Source organism: Ammospiza caudacuta, chromosome 1 (assembly GCF_027887145.1).
Source record: "Ammospiza caudacuta isolate bAmmCau1 chromosome 1, bAmmCau1.pri, whole genome shotgun sequence".
In the NCBI taxonomy this organism is placed as follows: Eukaryota; Metazoa; Chordata; class Aves; order Passeriformes; family Passerellidae; genus Ammospiza; species Ammospiza caudacuta.
In genome coordinates, this window is record NC_080593.1 from 37,395,647 (window position 1) to 37,422,069 (window position 26,423).

At 38.0% G+C, this 26,423-nt stretch overlaps 1 protein-coding gene across 1 annotated transcript in view; it reads left to right on the top strand.

Annotated features, from left to right (window-relative positions):
- Nucleotides 1-5,611: 5,611 nt before the first annotated feature.
- Nucleotides 5,612-26,423, top strand: part of KCNH8 (potassium voltage-gated channel subfamily H member 8) — a 175,687-nt gene continuing 154,875 nt past the window's right edge. Inside the window, exon 1 of the mRNA XM_058809446.1 lies at nucleotides 5,612-5,687. Within this exon, the coding sequence (XP_058665429.1) occupies nucleotides 5,612-5,687 (76 nt within the window). The remainder of the gene's footprint in view (nucleotides 5,688-26,423) is intronic.

Genomic DNA, 26,423 nt, shown 5'->3' on the forward strand with positions numbered 1-26,423 from the left:
GGTGAAAGGCTTATGATGTCTTTCATACCCAGGAAATACGAAATAAGCCATTACAATGTCTCAGTCTCTTCTGAATTTAACTTTCTTTTTATCTTTATTTTACTGCAACAATTTTAAGAAGAAAATTTGTTCCTATTTAGTTAAACATAAGGTTCATCACCAGAATTGTAGTGTAGCTATTTTATTTTTTATTTTATATTAGTAGTATTATTTTTGAGGGCTTTGGCTTTAGTTTGCTGGGGGATTTGGTTTTGTTTTCTGGTGAAAACCAAACTTCATTGAAAACAGATATTGTTTATTCAGCTTTAGATGTTAATTTTGTGCATAACTCCTTTATGCAGTATACTTTTTTCCAATAAACAATGAGTTTTTCCCCACATGATGGTGCTCAATTAATGTGAGAGCAATTGAGTGTCTTCTTAATTCCTTGTCACTTGAAATGTGGTTCAATAACTTTCTGAATGCTATCCAATCTTTTCAATAACAGCTGCTAATTTGTTTCTAGCTTTATCAGAGGTTTTTGTGAAATTTTGTTGTTTTGTGAACATTAACCATATCCACACAATCCTTGGAGGTGAAAATTGTGATTCTACTTTTATAGACAGGAAAGTGGAAAACAAATTTTATAGTCTTATTAATTTTGAGATCTGATAGTCTATTCACCTTTTTTTTTTTGACAACAGAGCTACCTTTAGGTCTTACTTCATTTTCTACTTTGTAGAAAACAAGAGGCAGCATCTTCTCTCATCGTAAATCTGACGGAGACATGAAACCTGGATCTCTGAATGTATGAAGAGATTTCTAACCATACAAAACACAAATCAGTATTGTATAAATCATTCATCTACTTAGCTGAGCAATATGTATAATGGAATTAAACCTTATCCATGATTACCTATATATTTCAAAAGAAAACAAAAGCATAAATTGCAGCCTAATAGGGTGGTGATATCAGTATAATCAGGACCTTGTGCATCTACCACAGTACTTTTTCAGTACTTTAGTGAATGGCATGTCTCTGAACATCAGGTTTGCATCCTTTAACACCAGTGCTAAAAAGAAATGAGACTTTTGCCAAAAGGTACCATGGGTGTCTGCCAGGAGCAGAGGAAAAGCGAGCTTTAAATCTTTAACTTCAATAAAAGCACCACCATGTGTGGATTCTCCTGTTTGCTTGCAGCTTCATCCAGTTTGTAGGAACTCAGTCTCCTCCTGAGCCAGAGGTGCTGGCTGTGCATTTAAACTTCAACCCAAACTGTCCCTTGTTTGTTGGAGTTGTAATTATGCAGCTCTATTCTTGAAAATTTCTCTTGTTGGCATATGCACAACAAAAGGCAGGGGCCAGCATTTCTTGAAGTGCAATAGTCATTTATCAGGATAATATTCTTAACACACACACTACTTCAGACTAAATTAGCCTGTTCATTGCAGATGAACAGCAGGTTGCCATTCTTTGCCATTTTCTAGTATTTTCAGGCTTTTTAATTTCTTTGTTTTCCACTGCATGCCAGGGTTAACAAACAAATAAGTGGGTGGCAATTTTAAGCACAAAAGTAAACTGCAGGCAGTCCTTGTTAATTTGATTTTCACTATCTCCTTTCATTTGCATAATTGTAGCAGGTAAGTTGAGGTCAAATGGTTATGCCAGGGAAGCAACTCCTGACTTCTTGCTTCATGAGGTAATTCATGATACTGTGAAATATTAATAACAAGATTTGGGAGCAGTTCTGTTGGATAAATCATAAATGAGGAAAAGTTATGAGAAAAAATGCTACAACATGCTGCTCCTTGCTTATATTTTGCGCAAAACTCTGCCCATGCCCACATTTCTGGGTAACAAGCAATAATATAGATTATACCATGCCTCACAATGTAATGTGATATGTTGAGTGCTCAAGTAGCTGTGGATAAGTAGGGGGAAATGTAATGCTGAGGTTTTATTTACATACTGTTGAGTAATTTGAAGTGGAAAACCTCATTTTCTTAGATAGTCCTTCTGGTCTAAACTCTAAGCCCCTGAATAAAGTTCATTTGCAATCTCTGGATGTTAATGGCATCCTCAAGAGTAGCAGCAGTGCTATCAGTACTTAATTTCTCAGCTTTGGTACTGTTTATCTGTATCTCATATCCATATATTTTTACATATATTTATGCTTTTGAATTCAGCAAAATGCTCCACAGCAAAAAAGAAAGGAATATGGGGAGTGGGCTATTTACGTAAATTGGATATAGACTAATACACAAAAAATCAAAGTTAGATTCCAACTCTTGCTTACCTGTCCTTTCCAGCAAAAATAATATTTTATTAGGCACTATGGTCCGATATTCCAGATATTAGAAATTGATACAGCAAAACTGAAAGCTGGTTTCTTAAAACAGGCTAAAATTCACCCAGGTTTTTAGGTTTTTATTTTCATTTTCCTTATACAGACACACACACACACACACACACACACATATATATATATATATATATATAATATATATCTGTGACTATTCAGATTACCTTTTCTTTTCATTTAAAGCTTAAAAATAATTTTCCAAATAATTTTTGGTTGCAAAATTTCAACTCCTCCCTTTTATATATGTTCAGCTCTTGTCTGCTTTTCTTAACTATTTCTTCTTTGCTTACCAAAATTTCAGCCTGTTAAATTTGTCTGCTTTGAGCAACTTTAAGAGTTTACCGTGTTTTGTAGTAAGCTCTCTAAAGTACCACTTTGTATTGAGGATTACTCTTATAAGTAAAAGTCTCTAGAATTTGCTAAATACAAGTGCAAAATAAGGTAGTGCACTTCAATTTCTCATCTTTTGTAGTTTGAGCCTTTTAATGTACATTATTTTTGTAATATATTTTATTAGCTTTACTTCAAAGGCATTTGGGTGGTTGTTTTGTGATACACAGAACACAAACACAAAATTTTTAGGGGCTTAATTGTTACTAGTTGTTCATAGTATGTAGACATTTCCACAAGCAATTGGTAACAGTATAGCATGAGTGTGAGTACTTGTGAAGAGCAGCAAACTTCCTCTTTCCTGAAGTTCTCAGAGATGAAGAGGCTTTCCAGCAGCATTTGGTATCTTTCCCTCTTGTGCATCAGCAGAATTTCCTTTCACTGCCATTGCTATCACATCCCCCTGGCTAGTGGTGAATTTCAATAACTAATTTCTGTTCACACCTATCAACATGGAATATGCCATGCAACTCCTCTGGCACTTACCCATCCTTTCTGAGCTGTGTGTTTGCATAACTTTTTGGCATTCTTTGTCCAAGTTAAGTCCCAAGGCTTTATTAAAACATTTTTTGTCTCATGATTAAGAAGTTTCCAGGAGCTCTTAATAAAGCTCTAAACTTACTGAAGCTGTTATGTTATACAGCCCTCAAAACACTTTGATTAGAGCTCAGACTTGATGTGGCCATTTATGGCCTTGCAGACTTATCAGGCAACAACTTGACTCTCCTTGTCTCTTTTGCCTTTTGTGATGACCAAAATTGAAAAATACATTTATATGTTTAAGTGTATATGAGGGTTTGCTTCTCCTGACTGCCTGTACTAGGAGTAAGAATACACTCCTTTCTCTTTCACTGCATCCCTACTTAAACGGTGTTTGGTCAGGCCATGGAGAAAAATGCAAACTGAAACATAACTGCAGCACCACAGGCTACAACATAGGCAAGCCTTTTGTCAGGTTTCAAAGCTTTGGATTTATCTTAACAACCTCTGTTGCTGAGCACTTTGGCAGAAGTGAAAACCTGATCATGCTTTTCAGAGTTTTCCAGGTATTGAAATAGGATTTTCTGTATTTCACTAGTGAGTACGTGTATCATTAAATCCAAGTAGCCAGAGAGGCTAAATGGAAAACTATGAATAGAAATTAATTTTGTGACTCTGCTTATATTGAACTGGAAGATATGAGAATAATAAGGAAAATTTAAAATTGCTGGTATAAAAATTGTGTACTTTAAGGACAAGGCTGACATGAATTTGAAGATTATTAGGTAGCAAGAAACTGATAGTACTTTGAGATCTTGAAGACTTCCAAAGTACTGTACAGACAGTCTCTCAGTTCATGTGCTACATCTGAAAACTGATCTGGCAGCTCTGTATCAACTAGTTTGTGAAAGGCTTCTAGTACAAGGGCAACTGGACGCATTCATGATCTCAGCAAAATACTGCTGCATTCTCCAGAGCCAAGGTGAGGTTACCATGGGTAGGCTTTATATTGTACAAGAAACCCTGTGTATCAGCATTTTCTGAGGTTCTGGGGGCTTTCTGTGTTTCATTATCTGTTGTAAAGAAAGACCTTTTTTTTTCTTTTGTAACCTCTCTGTGCTGCTTATGCTGAAAAGTGGGAATCAAAGTCTTCTAACCATCTGGAGAAAGAGAATCCTAAATAAACAGGAATAGCAAAAAATACAAATAGCAGTACTGTAAAATAGCAAGAACCCAACAGGCTTCCTCTTCACAGTGACTTTGTAGATTAGGGAGTGTACTCCCACTACTTTTCTCTAGAGTCGTTTAATCCTGAAAGAACATGGGGAAGTTTTTCCATTGCTGCTACAGTAAGTGAAATGACTGTACTATGGAGAATTGACTGGCAGTTTTTAAAGAGTCATGATACCAGTCTGAGCAGGTTACTCATCTGAATGTGGAATGCCACTTCTTTATTACTGTTGTTCCATATTTATTTATTGGAATTTACACAATAGACCTTCTGGGCTAAGATATGCATTAATTCTCTCTTTGGATGGCAGAAAACAAATATTTCAGGAATTTTTCAGGGAAGAATGTTGAAAGAATATTATAGGATGTACTAACAATCACAGAAAAATATATATTCCTTAAATGAAATAGCCTAACCATGCAAATAATATCTGAGGCCGCACAACTGGTGGGGAATTATCCATGTCCCAGTCTCACTTTCCAGTGAGCATCTCCAGAAGCATTTGCTATCTATCAAGGGTGTTTCTTCTTGCAGCAAAGTAAGAGGCTGCGCTTTACCCTGCGATATCATTACTCACAAAGCAGGGTCCCTGTGAGCTGAGATACCTGGGATCCTTCTCAGGCGCTGGAGCCGAAATGTGTCTGAGGCTGCCGGGGGCGGAGGAGGCTCCCCGCCCGGGGCCCCGCCGGTCCCTGCGCTGCCCCGCCCCACCCGGCTCCGCTACAGGTGGATAAAGGTGGCTCTTCCCCGGCTCCCTGCTCTCCTCCAGCCCGTCCTTCCTCACGGCGGCTCTCCCCAGGCGCCCCCCTCCCCTGGCCTTGGGAGAGGTGCGGGGAGGGGGCGCGGGCGCTGCCGGCCGGGGGCGCGCCCCCGCACCTGTGCGCGCCCCCGCACCTGTGCGCGCCTCCGCACCTGTGCGCGCCCCCGCACCTGTGCGCGCCCCCGCACCTGTGCGCGGCTCCCGGGGCGGGAGCGCCGTGCGGGGCCGGGGCTGACGAGCGGGGGGCTCCCGGCGCCGGAGGCGGCGCGGCGGCATCCCCATCCTCCTTCTCCTCCCTATCCCTCCGCCTCCTCCCTCCCTACCTTCCCCCGGGCGCCCTCTGCACTTTCTTCTCGAGCCACCTTCGTAGACAAACTTTGATGGGGAACCTCGCACCGCGCTGGAAAAATGCCGGTTATGAAGGGATTATTGGCACCCCAGAACACCTTCCTGGACACCATCGCCACCCGGTTTGACGGCACACGTGAGTCGGGGCTGGGGCTCCGGACTGCCGGAGAAGGGGATGCACGGGGGGCATTGCTCCTACGGTGGGAGCTTCCCCTTCCCTCCGCCCCCCGGGGGTTCCCTGGCGCCAGAAGCCGGCAATGAGGAAGGCGAGGCGAGGGAGCTCCCAGGCTCTCTCTCTCTCCTGCCTGGCTTCTCCACAGTTTTGCAGCGAGGAGAGCGCCAGGTCCCCTCCGCCTGCGATGCCCTGCGCGGGGGCTCGCAGGGGCTGGAGCCCGGCTCCCTGCGGGAAAGTTGCGCGCTGGGCTGGGGCGTCCCCCGCGCCCCGGGCAGCCCAGAGACCGCCCGGGAGAGGCACGCTCAGAGCCTGGGCTGGGCTTTGCTAGGAGGTTTCGGGAATCTATTTTGTTGAGTACCCCCAGCCTTGAGGCGTTCGAAATGTCCTCAAAAGATGAATTTCTGTGAGTCGAGCTCGGCAGTGGCGGAGGCTGCGGCAGGGGGTTGGTGGCGGCAGGCGGGGCGGGACCGAGGGTCCCCCGGCGGTGGCAGCGGTGTCGGCCCGGCTGCAGCACCACGGACAGGTCCCGGCCCGGGCGGGTCCCGGCCCGGCTCGGCTCCGCTCCCCCGGGCGGGCGCTGCCGCCCCCGGCACGGCTGCCGCGCTCCCCCTCCGGCCCTGCGGGGGGACCCGCCTGGGTCCTGACTTCTGTTTCCTCTTCAACGGGGCTCACGCATAATAAAAGGAGCAGGGAGATAGCGGATTTGGGCCAAAATGGACTGCCTTCCCTTTAATTCCCTTTTCAGAAATCTAGTCATCAACAGGGGAGAATAAACAAACTCAGGTTTGAGTTGCTGTTAGCTGTTTCTTGACTGAAAACATTGCTATCTAATTGGTTTGGTATCTTCTTGATTATTGGCATTCCCTCTGTGGTTCAATTACCGTGTGATTAAGACAGCTGAACTGTGATTACTGAATCAGCAAGTTGTAAACCGTCAAGAAAATGATGCAGTCACAGAGATCAATTGCAGAGAAGCACAGAACTGCATTATAACTGCTCTGCTAGTCTGAGGATACACAGATAATTACGATCCAGGGTTGTGTGTAACTGATACTTCACTATAAAGCAGTCTCTTGTAAGACTACTTAGATGTACCTTTAAATTCCTTTGACTACAGGACTCAAAGTCCTTTCCCTCCTCCTCCAACCTTTTATTTCTACAAAGTGTATGGGTATTATTTACTGCGTATTGGAGCATGTGGCTCTTATTAGAGTTTTGTTGCTGATATTGCTGTTTGCCAGAAAAGCAATCCTTTTCTTTGTGCTCAGGACCCTCCCCCTTCACAATGGTTTCCTTTCAAAGGATGGAGCACACAGCCTGTGAGCTGTACACACAAACACTTCACATATTCTATACTGCTCTTCAAAGATTCAATTTAGCAAGCAACATTAGTGATGACATCCAGGTCTCTTATTAAATGAAACACCAGAAAAATGTCTAATCCCCATCTTCTCACTGACACCAACAGGCGAGTGTGGTAGAAAGCTCTTTTCTTAGCTGGATTCTACACTCATGCTGAGCTCCTTTTAAAGACAATTTTGCTGGCTTTCACAAAGTGAAGGACTGACCTTTTCTTAAACAAAAACCAGAACCCAGCATCTTACATTGAAATTTAATGCTAACAACTCATCTGCTTTTTCCTGGGATATAATTGAAAAAGAATGTAATTAGGTGTTTAAGTTCACCAGAGAGTGCAGCACATTACCTATTTGAGTCATTGAAATATTTCTTTTTAGTTAGCCTTCCAGAATCTGGTTTAAATATTAAACAGGTGTATTCTAGAAGTTCTCATTGTATGATCATTGGCATGTGAAATATTCCAGAACATTCACACAGAAACATGTTTTATGTACTATGTGGTTTTACACCTAGAAAAACTTTGAAGGAAGACACTGTTCCATGGAAAACTGCTGGCATGTCTCTTAAAATACAGAATAATGTAACATCTCCTTTAGAGCATTAAAGTGATGAATCAGCTTCATGTCATCTGAAACAAAGTTTCAGAAATAGAAATTATTTCAGTTCAGAAACAGCTCACCTGCTTTGTTGATTTGGAAATGCTAAATTAAAATATAAAATTAATACTTCTTTTACTGGCCAAAAATTTTCAAATAAAAAAGCACAGTTTTTCAAAATATGTGCACATATCTGACCATCAAGTAAAAAAGTTAAAACCAATTTATTTTTCATTTAAATTGCCTGTGTGGCTGGTATTCCTGAGCTTGCTCAGGTGGCTAAAGCTAGAAGTAGTACCCATGGCTAATCCTTGCAGGAATCAGTCCCATGCCTTACTAGTTTTATGGGTGATACAGTCTGTGGAAAGAGTAGGATTGATACATGGCACTGAACCTGAGGTTATGTTTCACAACCTTTGACCTCCCACATGCTGATATTTAAATTTTAAAATAATGTCTCATGTCCAATGTATTTTTTTTCTTTTTCTTTTTTTTTTTTTTTGCTGTTGTTTTAATACAGTCTGTAGTTAACAGACCTCTTTTCAGTTTAAGCCTCTGGGAAGGATATATTATGTTGTCATCAGTGATAGACTAATCCACCAATGCATCTTTAATCCAGAAGAGGGATAATTCTAATTCCGGGCAAAAGTGCAAGAAGGGATTCCAGATAATATTAGAAAATATGCTTTGCTTTGCACGGAATTTTCAAAATTTCATTGACAGAACTTTTTAAACTATACTGTTGCAGTGACTTATGTCTAATTAGCAGTTATAAATTTCACTATGAAATACTGCATATCTCAAAAATGTATAAAACAAGTCCTTGGCAGGTGCTTCAGCTGCTCAGAATTCTCCCAGTAGATTTTTTTTCTAGAATGTTACACATCAGTATTCTTTACATATAAGACCAATAATATGTGCTAAAGAAAGCAATTAGATAAATTTTGGGCTTACTATTAGCTGTGCAGGAGATTGCAGAAGTCTCCTGCATATTTCCCATTACCTGTGTTGCAGATGTGGAAGAGCAGCATTAAAGGTTTGCTTCTCTGGATTTCCATGGCAGAGCTCTTGTCTCTGCCTGTGTGCTGTCATACAGACACCTTCTTCCAACCCAAAAATATCTTTTGTGGTCCTGCATCTTAATTTAAGTTAATGGTTTCTCACAATGTTTTCCTCTCCATCCAAAATGTAAACACTAAGTCATCCAAGACTTTTTGCCCCCTCTGTGAACAATGTGTTTATTGCCTATGTGGAAAACAAGCATTTCAAATGAGTGGTGTGGGGTTTAGGGGTTTTTGTTAGTTTAGTTTTGTTTTGCTTTTTATATTTTCGAGACAAAATAACATTTTAAAGTGTGAAAATATTAAAAATATAAACCTATAATTAACCCCACCACGAAATATTATGAAACTGAATGTCTGAAGTGAGTTATTACACTTCAAGCTTTTGAATGGAAAATTTGCATATTGTTGCTTCTTAACCCTATTTAGATCAGGCAAAGCATTCTGAATTAGTTGCATGGTAGGAAATTATGTTCTATTATTTTCATATGTATATACACACATACATAAATGTTCTTCATGCACTATTTATTTATTTTAATAAATACACACCAAAGTCATGGTTTCTGGAAATGTGTGCGACTTTCTCGGAGAGTAAAGTTAACAGAGATTCAGCAAATAGCCTTATTAATTTTTATTTAAAAAAAACCAACAATTTTGTGTATGGTTATACTATGAAATGACAGCTGAAGTTCTATAATTATCTCCTGTCTGTCATATGTGATCAGATTCCACATTAACTTCACATTCTTATTGACAATTTTACACTACCCAACCTGAAGATCAAGCTGAGTAAATTTCTTCTTGCTCAGTGTCAATGGTGATAATTTGTTAATTCTCTATTTGCTGAACAACTTCTACATTCAAATATATTTTCCAATTAAAGTCGTGCTCAAGTACTAACAAAAGGATCTTTGCACCTAAACAGCAATTTTCAGAACTGTTTGGTTTTTTTCCTTCCTGATAAAATGGAATCAGTTTTCTGATTGTTTTAGTTACACTTGAGATATGGTTGAAAAGCACCTGATGAGAACATACAGATTTAAGCGTACCAAAAGTGATGTCAGCACACTTCTGCTGGCACTGTGGGTAGAACGAAGTTGTCTCTTTTGCATCATTGTCAGTTGGTAGAGAGCTGAAAGCCTTTGTGTGCAGTGATCTTTCCAGATTGCAGATTGCCATTGAGGGTCAGATTCCTCCCCCACTCTTTCCCAGCTACCCCCAGCACTTGCTTTCCTGTCTCACAAACAAACTGGTGAGGTCTGCTAGGTTGAACCAATGAACTAACACTTTCTGTAACTTTGTTGTCAAATTCTGTCTCATTCAGGGTGAATCCTATCCTCTCTACACCAGTCAATGTGCTGCTTAATAGTATCACAGAAACTTCAAAAGCAGAAAAGTGCTTCTTGGCTGCCTGGGGGTTCTACCTCACACAGGCTCAAGGAATTGCAGCAGTATCAGGTGTAGGGGAAGCAACAGCTGAGTTTCCAGGGGGAGGAAGCTTTTCATCAGACTCCAGGATCAGAATGTTCTACCTGACAAAGACAAAATATGCTCCAGTTACACACTGGGAGCAGAGTGGCTGGAAAGCTGCCCAGCAGAAAAGTCCCTTGGGGTGCTGGGTGACAGCTGGTTGAACGTGAGCCAGTGTGTGACATCCTGGCCTGTTTTAGGAATTGTGGGGCCAGTAGGACCAGGGCAGTGATCACAGACCATACACGGCACGGGTGAGGCTGCACCTTAAACACTGTGTCCAGTTCTGGGCCCCTCAGTTCAGGAAGGACATTGAGGTGCTGGAGTGGGTTCAGAGCAGGAAAATGAAGCTGGTGAAGGGTCTGGAGAGAATGTCCTATGAGGAGCAGCTGAGGGAACGAGGGTTGTTTAGCCTGGAAGAAAGGAGTCTCAGGGAGACCTTATCACTCTCTACGACTGCCTGAAAGGAGGCTGTAGCCAGGTGGGGATTGGTCTCTTCTCCCAGGCAACTGTGACAGGATGAGAGGACACAGTCTCAAGCTGTCCTAGGGGAAGCTTAGGTTGGGCTTTAGAAATAAATTTATCATTATCCCTGCAGGTGTGCAAGGAAAGACTGGATATGACACTTGGTGTAAACATGGTGGTGTTCAGTCCTAGGTTGGACTTGATGGTCTCAGGGGTATTTTCCAACTGAGTTGATTCTGAGATTCTGTAAAATCCTGCGACCAAGGAAGGGTGACTCAAACTGTGATAAGCACTGATCAAAGTCAAAGAGAATTCAAAGCAGTGACAGTGGAAAATCTGGTGGTCTGTCAAACTGTCCTTCTGAAGGAATAAGAGCAGGGAAGCTGGTCAAATTCTTTGTCATAGAGATGGGGTGAGTTGGCCAGAGGGAAATTTCCAAAGATACTTCTATTCTTGCTCCTATGTTAATCCAGAATTGTTTCGTGCTTTTATTCATATCCTTGAACAAGTAAATAATGTGGTGTTGTGAATTAATCATTTGTCACTGGAAAAATATACAGTCAACACTGGAAAGAATATTGCCTGTTCTCAGCTCAGAGCCCCAGAAAAGCAGACCTTGCCTGTCTTGACTTTTCTCTGTAAGATGTGATCAGCACTGCACCTTGCTGTAGCTCCATTACTAAAAAAGGCAAATATGATTTTTAATATAAACCAGGGATTGGATGCTGGAACCTGTTTTGTATTGTTGCTTTTTGCTGGAAGTAACCAATTGGCTAGATTAGGCAGCTAACTGGAAAATCTTTTCCTCATCTTTTGGCACAAGTTTTGGTGGTGTAGAACTTCATAATTTAAGGTCAGTTTATCTGTTTTTCTTCACTTTCAGCAGTTAGAGTGAATTCTGATTCTAGCTTGAGCTAAAATTGGACCTGAAAGATGGAATTGGAAGGGTTTCAAGGCATCTTAAGACCATGTTTTGCTTAATTTTTCAGTTCTAGTTCTAAGGACCTGATTCAAGCAAACAAAATGTATTCAGGCATTATTTTTAATGTGCAATCACTTTAAAATCATGAAAAATGGTCATTACAGCATGTTTTATTCAGAGTCCATGTTATTGCTAGAAAAAATACTGATTTATTCAAATTCCTGGGTGATGTTCTCTTATTTTTTGCTAGACAGAAATAAGGCAGGATCTGTAGTTCCTCCATTCAGAGGCTATATAATTCAGTAATCACACTAATCTTAGATTAGTATTATAAATATAAAGCTGGACTAATAGCACACATCATCACTTCAGAAATAAACCCTGTATTTGAAGTCAAGGCAAGCATTTGAAATTTAAGAGTGAAAATATTAATTAAATAAGGGATTTTTTTCCTTAGTAGCAAAATAATATTATCTTCTGTATTGTTTTTGGGTAGAAACTTGATTCACAGTGCAGTGATCAATTCAAATCTGTATATTTGAAGTTACATATATTTGAATGAACGTGTAGTTTGTGTTAGTGGAAGAATTTTTTAGTGTTTCTAAACCATAGCTGATTATCTGGATTCCCACTGGAGAGTTTCTGTAAAAGTCCCTTTATTCCCTTCCCCAGACATGTATTACTTTTTTCTCTGTCTATGCATTTCAATGAGTAAATAGATTCACCCTAGAAACAGATTTCTCTTATGGCTATCATTACATTTGTACATTCAACCTCTATTATCAATTTTTATTTTATTTGTGCAGGTAGCAATTCTATATGCATTCCCAGCCTTTTTGGATGTAAAGGAAAGATGCTCAGAGTATTTTTCAGGGCTCTAAAGAGTAGAAATGCAGCAAAAACACTGCCTCAAGCACATGTAGGAGTGTAAACAAATAGATGTACATGAATGTATTAAAATATATCAGGCAAGATAGGGGTTTACAGAGCATTCACTGCTCCTAGTACTAGTCTGAGGAAATGAATTTTTGAAAGAAAAACAAGGTACATATATTGCATTTGCTGTAGCCTGGAAAAGGTTAACAAAGACAGTTGCTACAGCAGTTTTGCATCATCACAAGCAAGCTCATCTTACCTTGTGTTAAAGTGACTAAAAGGAAAAAGCAGGTAAGGAACAACCTGCTCACAGAGTAATTTTGTTTCTTGCCCACTCACTCTAAAAATAAATAAATAAGAAATAGGGAAAAAAGAAAGGGTGGCAATAGAAGGAGGTGGGGGAAGGGGAGGCACAACAAGATAAGAAACCAACACAGCATTCTCAAATCTCAGTGAGGAGAGAGATTTCCTTAACAGCAAGGAAAAAAGTCTTCTTTTGTGCTTTATCTTGCCAAGAGCTTCTGGCTCCTTCTGTTTTCTGGGACTGATAGTAGTATTCAAAGACTTTGGAACAGGTGTTGTTCTTAAAATACAAGCGCATTCAATGTTGAACTTGACATTAAATATCGTCTGAGCATCCCTAAAGCTTAATGCTGGCTGTCAATCATTTCAGGGACAGCTGAAGACACTTGTGTTATGGAGAAATATGTTGTCTTCCCTGTTGATCTTTTGAAGAGAAAACAGCTTCCAGTGTGCCAGCACTCAATTAGCTTTCTCCTCAGTCCTTAGTCCTAGACTCCTAGTCATCAGAAGTATTTTGGTTTTTTCTCTTTTTTAAACTTGTAGAAATATAGAAGGATTAATTCTGAGCTGAATAGACCTGAAATTCATTGTTACAGCTTTTTTCGGTGGCCTTTTCTTTTTGTCTTCCATCTCACTCAATAGTGAGTTATGACATGTGACTAGGCATCTTATTCCAAAGGTATGAAAGAGAATTCTGAAATGGTCCTTGTGTCATTTATTTGATATTTGGAATGAGAAAATTTTCCTTGGACAGATAGCTTGATTTTATTTTTTTTCCCTCTAAATGTCAGATAATTCCTGGACAATTGATGAGCGTGTTTTTGGATAAGTTCTGCCTTTTCTTACATTTTTAGTTAGGAATTTCTCACAATCTAGTTTAGGAATTTACACTGATATGAAAAACAAGAGGGAAACTATATTATTTTAGAGGAAAGTACTTTTGCAGAAAAAACAATCTTCTTTGTGGAAGATCAAAAGGACTCTTAGGAGAGTAAAAAACCTTCAAAAGTCAATAATAATCACAGTGTATCATTGGCAAGCTGTTTTCTCTACTTTTTGTATGTTTTTTAATGGTTGAAATCAAAATACATGGTATTTCAATCCACATCTTTCTTTTTTCTGTATGAATTATGTTTGTGAGATGATAAGGCATTCATTGCATTTATTAAATTGGATTGTTTCTTTACTGTGTTAAAAGATCTTGAGGCTTGGAATTTGGACTTAACATTTTATTTTTTTCACTTCCAGAACTGTGGGAAGAAGAATGCACCTCATAAAACGTGTAGTTACAGAATTATATGTTAGCGATTTAAATAATTAAAAGTTCAATGTAGAAAAGAATAGTTAATAAATATTAATGAAAGGTCTTGAGCTACGCATTTGCCAAGATTAGGGAAAATTAACAGGATCACTGATATACAGAGGAATATACATAGCTGTAAGTTGTGTCTGCTTCAGTGCTGTAATAATTGGGTGACAGCATGGGAGGAAAAAGGTGAGAGAATAGTGTGGTTGTGCACTATGTTTTGGGGGCCTTTCAAGGTCTCACTATAAATTAGTCTTTGTGATTTTTAAAGCATGGTTTTAATGGCCCTCTTTGAAGCAGAACTATGACTAAGTTATCTTCTTAGTCATGCTCAAGAATTCTTCTGCACTGGAAACAGAAACCAGGATGCATTAGAAATCCTGACTGTCTTTGCTACCTCTTTGCATGTTTACAGGAATATTTCTATTTGTTGTTGGTTTGTTTGGGATTATTTTTAGTTGACGTATGTGCCATGTTTAGACTTCACCAGGAGAGTGACTCTGCTGGCATGCCTTGCAGAGCATGAGCAGGGGATGGTCCATGGACCTGTTGCCTGGTCTTCCTGCCTGGAATTGGGCAGGTGATGCTCTTCCATTGTACAGCACTGAGCACTTTCCCTAAGGAAAGGGAGGCGTGGGAGGCTTGGCCGCCCACATCAGTCATGTGAACTCACTGCAGCGCAGTGTGGGACCACAGACGCGGTTCATCCTTTACACACTTACAGCTTAAAGCATACTTCCAGATTTTATTCTGATAGGGTGGAGATTTGCATCCAACTATTATCAGTTCCCTGTAAAATCTTGCTATTTTCCTGTCTGAATCAACGGTTTTTGTTTTCTTCAAATTCATTAGCAATTACAATTAATTATTAATTAACAAATTTTTGTACCTCTAGAGAGTAGCCACAAGTGATGTCTGAATTTTGAAAAAGCAGTCTCTTATCCTTTAAGAACCTTTGAAAACCCAAGATTATAAGCAACCTTAAACACAAAATTGATTATTTTTTTAAAAAGTTTACTTACAGAATGAACTCAGTGGTGATTGATTTTTAGAGATAAGGGATAATCCGGGGTGGTAAAGTGTACAAGTGATGTTTGGCCAAGAAAGGAAAAAAGGAGGGAGCAGTTGTGAAGAAGCAGAGATGGATTGACTGATGGGCTTGCTGAGTGAGCAGCAGGCATTGCTCTGGAATGAACCAAATGCCTCCCCACGCTGCTGATCGATCCCTGCAGCAGAGGCAGTGATCAACAACAGTCAGGATGGACAGGCGGAAATTGCTGCAGACATTTAAACACATCAGTCATGATTCTTACACAAATAAGACAAGCAGGTGTGGAACTGTGTTGATACTGCTGTGAGCAGGATCCAGATGGGGATTTGGGATTTTGGTTCCAATTACAACTCGGTGCTAATCATCAAATTAGATAGTGGGAGCAGTAACTCTTGGAGAAATAGAGACTTTGCTGGCTGCATCCAGTTGGAGCTAACTGAATTGCAGCTTCCCCCCCTGCTTTTGTTCTGATCCAATAATACAGTTATGTATCAAAAATGTGCTTCCTTTTGATGCCAACAGTATCTTCAGAAAAGCAATTATCTATCTGGACATTTCAATACTTAGTATTTCAAATAAGCTTATAAATAGAGAAACATATAAGCTGATGATAACCTGCATTAATTACAGAAGAAATCATTCTTCAGATAGGATAAGCACTTCATTTATTAATTTTTTTGCTGATATGTGTATCCTGGGAATGATTGCTTGAACTGTCAGGGGAGCTACAGACCTTCAGTTTCTGTCTTTTGTAGTGAATTATTGTAATGTTGCTAATTTCTGCTGGGGCTTTTTGTGGGTATGCTCTTTAAGCATAAACAATCACAACCTCATACTGTAACAATCTCATCTGGAGTATATCAAATTACTGAAGCAATAACTTTTATATAAATAGGTATGATCACTCAAAGAAAAAGGAGGAAATAAAAACAGCCACTTCATGCATCAATAAGTCAGATGTGAAGTGCAGGTAAATAGTTAACTGGCACTCTCACAAGTGATAGGCATGAGGAGTGTCTCTTCCAGGGAAGCAGCAGACTAAGTTCAGGGAAATAAAATTCATTCAATAAATAAATAATCTGGTATTATAGTAATTATTTTGCAGTTTCATTTTATTCTTCATTTAAAAGCAAGTTTCCCTTTTACGAGTCCAGTGTCGGCAAGGTCCTCTCACATCCTCTCACAAGGAAGACAAAGGCCAGGAAGCCCAACAGTAGAAATACTGTGTGACCCACACCATGATGGATAGATCTTAATAAGCTGAGTTTTAGGAGCTGAGTGAAATAATTACGAGTAAAGCTAAGAGGTTACAATTAATTGGGAGAATATTATTAGGTTTTTCCCCAGCCTGATATGGTTGATATGTCAGTTTATATGAACTGTCATTGAAAATAATGCCTCTAGGTGCTCTATTAAAGGTTGTGAGACATCTTCTGTCAACTTTACATATTCTGTTTTATGGTATGACTTTCTAAGAAAAGCAAGAATGAAGAAGAAAGAAGTTTTTTACATTTATAGAATGAAGGCATTGGCTTCTAATCTTTTTGATGCTCAGGCGTCTATAAAATTGATTGTATTTAATTAAGATGTACATAACTATTTATTCAATGAACTATTTTTCTAAAGTGAAGTTAATGAGAAAGAATCCTTGTTTCTTAGTTTGATAGTAGCTGTTTTTCTAGCCGTTAAATTTTGACATATTGCTGTGCTGAGAACAGTGATTTTATTTCCTCTGTTTTAATGCTTAGAGTATTGTAGCAGTTTGCACAGCACTTGAATGTATTGGTGTTCATTTATCATGGCTAATTCATGGCTTCCAGGGAGGATCTGTGAATGGCACAATAAACTAAATGTAATAACAGAATAGTTTGCTCCTGAAAGCAGGTGCTTCCTGATAGGTTTTTCAGGCTTGGCAAACAAAGTTTGTGGCAGCAAAATAATGCAGTGAGTGTTCTAATAGTTTGGCTGTGCAATAAAATGGAATCCTTCCTTTTTGACAGACCAGTATTTTCTTTGGCACATAACACAATGCCATCTTGGGCCACATGATGCAGAATATCTCTGGGGCTGGTGATGAAAATTTGGATATGTCTTTCAACCAGGCTCAGCCCAACTGCAGGGCTTGCTGTTCTGCTGCAGGGAAGCACCAATACTTCTCTTGCTCTGGGAACCTCTTTTCCAGATAAGTCCTTGAATAACAAATCAAGTGTCAGAGCTGGCATCTACATAAACAGTGTAGACCCCTGGCAGTAAAGGGTCTAAATTACAGCACTGTCTGATGGTCCACAGGCCTGTCTGCTGGAATTGTGAGACAAGAGTCAAGAGCTGTTCTCTGTATTTTCAAGAAAGTAAAATAGTCCCCAGAAATAAATCGAATTTTCTACAGAAATTTAATTTCTTTCTGGTAGCACTGCTGCTCCATACTGAGGGATATGTTTGTACACTTGCTAAATCCTCAATAGCTCCTACATGAATTTTATACTTGCACTTAAAATCAAACATGTGGTGCAATTACAGAAAACCAACCAAAATATATTTCTGAAGGCAAAAAAAAAAATCTTCAGTTTTTAATTATCTGAAATTTTGGATCAGTCCTGAAATTTTATCAGGTTTTAAGCTTTTGAAGTAATTTTCAGTAACCTTTCACATTTTGTTACACAAGAAATGTCATGACGACCAAAATAATTTCAAGATCTCTTGTAACATCTAGGTATTTCTGTTGTTAAAATATGGTGCTAGAGAACATAATAACTACAGCAGAAGAGAAATAGAGAAGTAAAAAAAGTGAAGGCTGTATCTTATTTTCAGAAGTGTAAATTACTATAAGAGTTGCAGATGCAAGACTTTCACCACTAAAAACCACTATTGCCCCTTATCTATCCTATTCTTGCCATGAAAGGGACAGGTTTCACACCCTTAATCCTTCCAGTATGGTTCCTTTATATGAATGGATTGTTGCATATGAGAAGCATATTTCCATCCCTGTGTTTCCAAAATTACTCTTATAAAATGACATCCTGACAGGACCAGAGTAGCTGGAAATGTTAAACTTGGCTTAGACTGTACTGATGACAAACAGGAAGGAACAAAGCATGGAACTAGGCAGTCTAGGCCACAGAAACTCATCTTGTATTAGAAACAGAAAATATCTTGCTTTTTCTAATCTTATAATGGTCTCAATCACGGACTTTGAAGAAATGAAGAGGATTTTTCATGACAGGAGATTTGTAACAACCTACACTATGATGAAACAGCACGTCTATAAAGAGCAATTCTATCTTTACTTGCAATGCATATCTTTCAGAACATTAACGCTCAGTCAGCAAGACAAAACCTTTTCATATAAATGTGGTTTTAAATGTCCAGGAGGAAAAAAAATGTTCCTCTAAAAATATACTCTACTTTCCAAAAAGTTGTTCTAATGACACAGCTTTCACATAGCTTTCAGACCAAAATCAGAAAGCAAATTGCATAAATGTTTAAAAGGCAAAAAAAGCCTCAGACTAAAAGAGGAACTCAAATAAACTTACATCATTGAAAATGTGGCAATAATAAATTTATGTATTTTATCACATTGATATATTTTTATTTCAGAACTTCAGGATTGCAATATTGTGTTCTACCACATTTTGGGAAGCATCAAAAACAGAGTAGCTTTTACTGGTATTAACTGCATTTTCTGAGGGACAGCTGAATTTGTTTTCAATCCACTGAAAGTAAAAATAAAACTACTATGAATACTCTAAGGTGTCACAGTATGTTTTCCTGCTTTCTAAATCATCAAGACCAGAACCTCCTAACACTTCAACCAAGTGCACGTAGCTGCTTCTTCAGTGTAGTATCTTTTCCAATTCCTTCCATTCCAGCTGGATACCAGTGACCCAACCTGACTTTCTCCGAAGACAGCTCTTGACCTGGCTCAGATCAGTTGGAAAATTTCTTGTGCCAAGTGTGGGAGAGTTGTCCTTGAAGTGTGGGGACATTTAGTTGCTTCCTTGTTCACCAGGCTAACTGTAAAAGAACTCGGAGGTTTTATTTCCATAAATAATACCCAGGTTCCAAACAGGTTTGTGAGAACAGCAGCACAAGCCCAAGTTTTTCTCCATAACTTAAATATAAAATCAGTGATGAGAAATGAAAACCATTAGGCCCTAGCCCTGGACTGCTCACCTTTATTATGCAGCGAAAATGGTACCAATTCAAATGGATAGCTGGCAAATTACTTTGGATAATCCTTTTCTCTTATTTTTAATTAATAATTTTGTTTCCTAATTTGACAAAGTGCTGAAATTCTAACATTTAATATTTGCTAAAATATCAGAGATAAAAATCTCTTCAGCTCTCGCAAATATATGAAAGGGGTAATAAATGAATCTGTGTGCCAAAGAATCCTTGTTTACCCTTGCAGTTGAGCTGCTATATGAATATTCTGTAATCCAGTACTGTCAAGCTGACACTGAAATTTTGTGAAATTAGGGCACGAGTCGTTTTTCTTGGGGCTATTTTATAAAACTTATTGTATTTCCTCTTCCCTGATAAATATTGTTGAAAATAGGCCGGGGATTTAGTGTTGAGAAGAGAGGAGATGGGGAGAAGAATCTGAGGTGTATGGGAAACAGAGCCACTTAAGTCCTATTTATTACAAAAAGCAGCAGTACATTAAAGCTTCCTTGAGAGATTCAGCAAGCATGGGCAATCCATTGCAGTTCAAATATCACCCTTTAGAACACTCTGAAATAGACACCTAACTGATTCTGTCTTGAAGCTTTCCAATTTAAGGATTTTTTGGCTTCAGTAACCTGAAATAAATGTGATGCATTAAGTCTGAGTCTATTGCTGTGAGGGAGAAAATAAATCAGTTGAAATGCTCAGAAGATAGTCATATATGCTATTTGTCCTTCTTGCTATTTTAGACAGGAAGGTTTTTTTAGCACTGAATACCTCTGAAAGGTATGCTGAATGTGGCACTATTTTTCTTTGCTGAACTGGTTCAAGTTATTTGCAGAATGGAGTACAGGAAGGTGCTTTTTTTTCTTTTGTCTGCAGAGGGAACCTTACATTCCTAATCTTTAGTGCTTCTTGGATGCACTCTAATTAGAGTCTAAAATAGACTGTATAACTCCCCTTCATAGCTGCATAAAACTTATAAGCATCTCGTAATAGCTCCCCTGAAATCTCTCATATCTGCAAATAGTGAAACCAATTATGTTTGAGAGTTGCCTTTTTCTGCTTTTATGGAAGGATCTTGCATAACACCCTGAGAAGCACACCTCTTAAGAGAACTGATGTAGAAAGTGAAAGAGTGGTCAAAAGCAGAGTCACCTAGTTTCTTGCCTTGCATTTTTTTCCATGCAGATGAATTTGAACTAATTTCATCAATAGAAATTACTGCTTAAGTGGAATAATTTGTTTTCTTGAAACAATTTAGAAATAAATGACATTTAAATGAATTTTCTAACAACATTCATTTTTGCACTGCTTCAGCTAAATCATATACTAACACAAAAAATGAAGCAGCTGGAGATAGTTCTGACACTTGAGAAAATACCCAAATTTTTAGCCATGAATTTAACCCATCTGGGTATCAAGAATATTTTTTTAGATATGTGTGATATTGGTAACAGTCTTAATATGCACATCATGTGTTTTCTGATAATTAAACCATTATTTGAGTATATATTCCGTTATTTAATATCTTTAACATTGCTGAATACAGTTTTGGTTTTGCCCAAAAATGTACTTAAGCAATATGAACTTAGCTGGTTTTGTTATTAGCATGAAAATCTGCTTGCTGTTTGTTTGGGTTTTTTTAAATACTGAAATAATCACTAATGTAATTGCCAATGAATCACACATTGCACAATACTCCAAATCTTTCATGCAGTCTTTTGTGGTTTTCCTTATGAAAACAATTTCTTCCTAAAATAACAGCATTATCTGGCATGCAGTGTCTGAACATCATGTACTTACTATGTCCTCTGTTGTTGTATGCAATGGTAAAGATTATATCAGAGCAGTTTCCCTATAAACTGAACCATTGATTTATAACATTTTATGCCATTAAGTACCTCAAAATAGTTTTATCCACTGTTAGGATGAGTTATGAAGTTATGCATTTATAACACAAAAATCAGCAGAACAGAAATACTTTTAAATATTCCTTCAGATTCAATGATTGTAAAATGCCAGAGCTTTATCATTAACAATGAAAAATAACTCTCCAGTTTGGTTGCCTTGGCCTGCATTCATATTTCCATGTGTAGAAATGGGGCAATAAGGAACAAGTTCCCCTGACAGATCTCAAAGTATAGGTACAAAATAATTTTATACAAAATCATCCATATCTGATGAGTCAGCATGTTATATATAACTTGCAGTGCATTATCTTTTATAAGTGACTTCATTCTTGGAAATATAATTTTCAGATAAGTCCAAGGAATGAAGTCAATTTTAAACTAAAATTTGAAACTTCTGGAGGACCAAATGTTTCAGTGTCTTTATTAGGAACACACTTACTAAATAGATTGCCAGACATAAGAAGGGGACAGGCGGGTCCAGATGGTGTTTTCACCATCTGAAAAGTGTCCTTCTCTCCATTGATTAGAGTACAGAAGTATAGAATAAATGCCTGAAAATTGACAAGACAAAAGGAATCGCCAGTAGTGTTTTTTCACTGTGTTTAAATGGCCACAGTTATGAAGTTCAATAATTGAAGAATCCTGATTCTTTTAAATAAATTGATTTTAAAAATATATTTTATATATATATTACAGTAAGTTCTAATTGCTGCAGTGATTGAATTCAAAACCAGTTCAGAGATACAATTTCTTTCTGACAAACCAAGTTAGTATTAATATCTGAACTTAAGTCTACTGGCCATAATTGTCATCAAAAGCAGGTTACATCTGCAGAGAAATGTATTGAAAGCTGTGTGCCAAATTAAAACTGGGAATGGCATTTCACAGGGTTGCTCTGATTTTACTCTAGGTCTGAACTTAATTCTGTTTTTAATGAAGCTAAATTGCAAATTAACACCCCTGTATAGCACTAGGCTTTCAGTGCAGAGGTAAATAGAGTAGATGTAGAAGCAGATGGAAGTGAGAAGCTGCCCACTCTAGGTTTAAAGGAAACAGGTGGGTCAGGAGCGACTGGGTTGTTGTTTGCCACTTACCTCATGTTAGCTCATAATCCCATAAACCTTTGGGAGATTACTGTGATACAGAGCAGTCCTGTAACAATGCTTCTCATGGTCATAATCAGGGAAAAAGCTGTTTCCCAGTAAGCAGAAGGAGCTCTGTGCACCCACCAAACCATAAGCCTTTTCAGGGTGAGCCCTCTCAGCCTGGAAATACTGACTGCTTGCCACTGTGCTCTCCTTCACTGCTCCTCAGGAACTCGCAAGCCCAGACTTCAAAAAGGAAAGAGGGCTGAAAATGTCACTCCACAGATGAGATCATTCACAGATAGAATATTTTCCATGGGAATGTTATCCTCATCTCTCCTGATACTACTTGCAACTGTGCAAGGTGTTTCATTGCATAGTGGGAAAATACACAGGCAGTAGGTTCATGGGAATACTTGATGTCTGTGCTTTGTAACATTATTATTACTTTAACTCAAACTAACTCGCATCTTTGCCTCTTGTTAAGGAGTTGCATTAAAAATGAGGTGTGGTCCGAATAGCTCATACCAGTAGGGTTGGAACTTTAAGGTCCTTTTGAACCCTAATCATTCTATGATTCTAAGAATAGGTCTCCTATATGTCTTTTAATGTAGATAAAACCTATACGTGTGACCCCTGTCTGGTATCTGCACTGTGTTTCACAATTGCTGGATGCATTACACCAATCAGAATGCCCTGCTAATTCCATGCAGTCTGTGGGAAGGGGAGAGTGGGCATGGAGACCTGGTTCATTCTGGGTCTGGAATGGCAGGAAGCATCGCTGGTGCTGTAGCAAAGTGCCAGATCCAGTGAAACCACAGTAATATGCACAGTAGACTGCATTTCTGCAGTTTTCTGAAAGTGATGATCCACATGTTGCATTGCTGCTCTGTCCCTCAGTAAAGGCTTTGCCCACTATTTCTGGATTTCCCATGGTCATGCTTTCTATCTTGCCCCTTCAGAAGTAAGTCCATGGCAATGTACTGCACAAAAATATAGGAAATTAAATTCTTTCTAAGTAGGAAGATTGAGTGTGGTATGAGGGCAAATCTGAGGGGAAATTAAGATATCTGATAGTTCTAGAGTTGAGTAGAAAGGTAGCATTTTGGATGATTTAAATTATACCTTAATTCTGGCTCTTGAGGCAGTTACAAGGCTGAGTAAATAACAAAATTCCCTAAATCAATTCTTTACCGTCCTTGAAATGAGACTTCATGTACACCTAACTTGCAAGGGAGCTCTGAAGAATATTTAATGCTTTTAAAACATCTTGAAGATGTACAATGATCTGCAAATATTGGCCTTAATTACTAAGAAATTATTCATTTCTCAAATCCATTAACACTGTTATTATTTTATCTTGTTTAGTGCTCTAAAATAAATTTTTAAAAAAAAAATGATGTCAATTAAAGTTAAAAAAGAAAATTATTTTTACTCTGGTCCAACATAAACCTCCTTTGGGGTAAGTGGCCATTTCCACAAAAGCCCCACCCTGTTTGGCAGAGCAGTAGGGCTGTGCTAAGTTCCAGCTGCTGCTCTGAAATGTCACCCACAGAACAATATCAACGCTATAATATTTTTTGTTTAACTCCAGCCTAACTGAAACTTTCGGTTTCTCAGTTATGATGCTAGTTTTGTTTTGAGAAGATATATGATACCTGTGTAGTTTCATGTTCTCCAGGTATCATTGCCAAATTAATTGAAACAGAAACATGTTGTAGAAAAGGGTTTATTTCCATGTTCTTTTCAAAGTTAATATATAATGTTGCTATTACTCCTTATCATTTTGTGTTTTAAATACTCTGGTTTTTGTTTTCTTGTAATTTTTTTCAGTAGGAGTTATCCATTCTTTCTTAATGCAATGTAATTTTTTTGAAAACATCACAATAAGAAACAAATTATAAAGGCTTCTCTTTTTTTTTTTCCTTTCTAAGCACTTCATTTTCATTTTAAAGTTATAGTACTTACATTTTCTTCCATTCTATGTGTGAATGCTCCACACTCACTTTCTAGGAGTCAGAGTGATGCATGGATGGGACAGATCAGAGAACTTAATAGCTGGAAGACCAGAGATTCTATTTGTTAAAGACTGCTGAATCTTAAGACAAAAATGCATATATATTACTCTTTCAGAGACTTATTGTGGAGAAATGCTACTATCATGGACCTATTAGAAAGCCTTTTCCTGGAATTTCCATTTTCTTCCCTTCCTTGACTTCCGAAAGTCTCTTCTTTTGGTTTGTTGTTGGTTTTTTTTTGTTTTGTTTTGTTTTTGTTTTTTTGTTTGGTTTGGTTTTTTTAACATCTATTTGATACTATTCAGTATATTTTTACATTCTTATAATGCCTTTTTTTGCTTTCCCATAGAGACTGGGTGTACATGGGCAATGGAGAGCGTGATCACAAATCTCTATGGCCCTCATCCTTTCCAGCTGCACAGCTGGCTGTCACTCCAGCTGTTGCTCTGCTCTTGTCTAGGAAGAATTTAATTGTTCACTGACTAATAAAGAAGTGTACTCAACCCTGCTGGCTCCCAACTTATCATGGACCAAGACTCAGTCTCTTCCCGTTTTTTGTGCTTAGTAATTTTTCCAGGCCCACTTTTTAACTTTTTGTCTATAAATCACAGGAGTGGTGGCACTTTATCTTAACATATTCTTCAAGATTTCACCAAAAATAGTTTTTGAAACATATAAAAACAAGGTCTTACATAATCTTAGGCAAGAAAAATATCTTCTGAATTGTAAAGTAAATAATTATTTCATGGGGATAAATTCCAGAAGTTCATGCTTATTTAAATCTTAACCTTTAAACCCTCAGAGGAAGGAAAAGTGTCTACAGGACACCATTGCTCAGCAACAGCTTACTGTTCAGACTGAAATATTTAAAAAACTCCTACGCCTATGTGCAGCCAAAAAATATATATAATAAATGATGAATGGTGAACCTTAAATCATATTTTTATTTGAAAGATAAGAGGAGAAAATATGGGGTTTTTTTTAAAAACAACATTATAAGTCTTGTTTGCCATCCATTTTTAGTAATAGGTTTTCATATTATGTGCTACAGTTTGTGCTATTTCTTGAACATTTTCATACAGTCTTTCAGATCAGGATGTGCCATAAATATCAGAGTATAAATAATCTATCATTATACAGACATTTAATAAATAATGTATGGCTGTGACAAGAATGAGCAAGCACGACTTCTAAGGCAACCTTTTGCAACACTGATAAATATATGCAAAAAAATTTGTAAAATTTATTCTCAAATTATAACAGCTACACACTGATGTAGCAAGGAGACGAATTGAATGGTTAATACACAGAAAAAAAGTGTCTGTCTCCTGCAGAAACTTTTAGTTGTGAATACAGATTTTAATTTTCTCTTAAGCTATTGCAGTGCTAGGTGAGAATATTACTACACTATTAGTAAATCAAGTAAGGAAAAAAGCTGATGTATACCCCACTTCTGAAAATCACGATGTTAAGTAATGGTGCTCTGTGCAATAGTCTATGAAAACTTTTTTGGGTGTATTATCATCAGATGATAAACATATCAAAATGCAAAAGTATAACAAAAAATTCTGCTCAACTGTTGATTAAAAATGCAACATCATTTTTTCCCCACTGTTATTGATTTATCACAGCTAATAATTTTCTTCTTTGTGTGTGAATTTGAATCTGGAATACTTCTTTGTAATTAACTACTTTGATTTCTTAAGAATATTTTATATATAGAATTGCTTGATGAAAACCATTCCTTCCCCTGTTATCTCTTCCAGTGATGAAATGTTCCATTCACTTCTGAAATTTTGTAGATTGTAGCACTTTCTCCCTGAAAACCTTTTGATAATAGTTTATATTCATGTTTGCACTATTGCTTTGAAAAAATACACAATTTAAAACTAGAGGCAGAGATAAAATATGTGGGCAATTTGTTAAACATGGAGTTGTAAGTTGTTTTCCTAAATATAACATATCATCATGCCTTTGGGTCTTCCAGCTCCATTAAATGATATGGAGATACCTGATTTTAGTAGGGAACAAGAAATATTTAAATATCTTGCATTATGCATGTTGTTAAGTAGGCATATATTATACTTTTATTTAATCAATTGCAG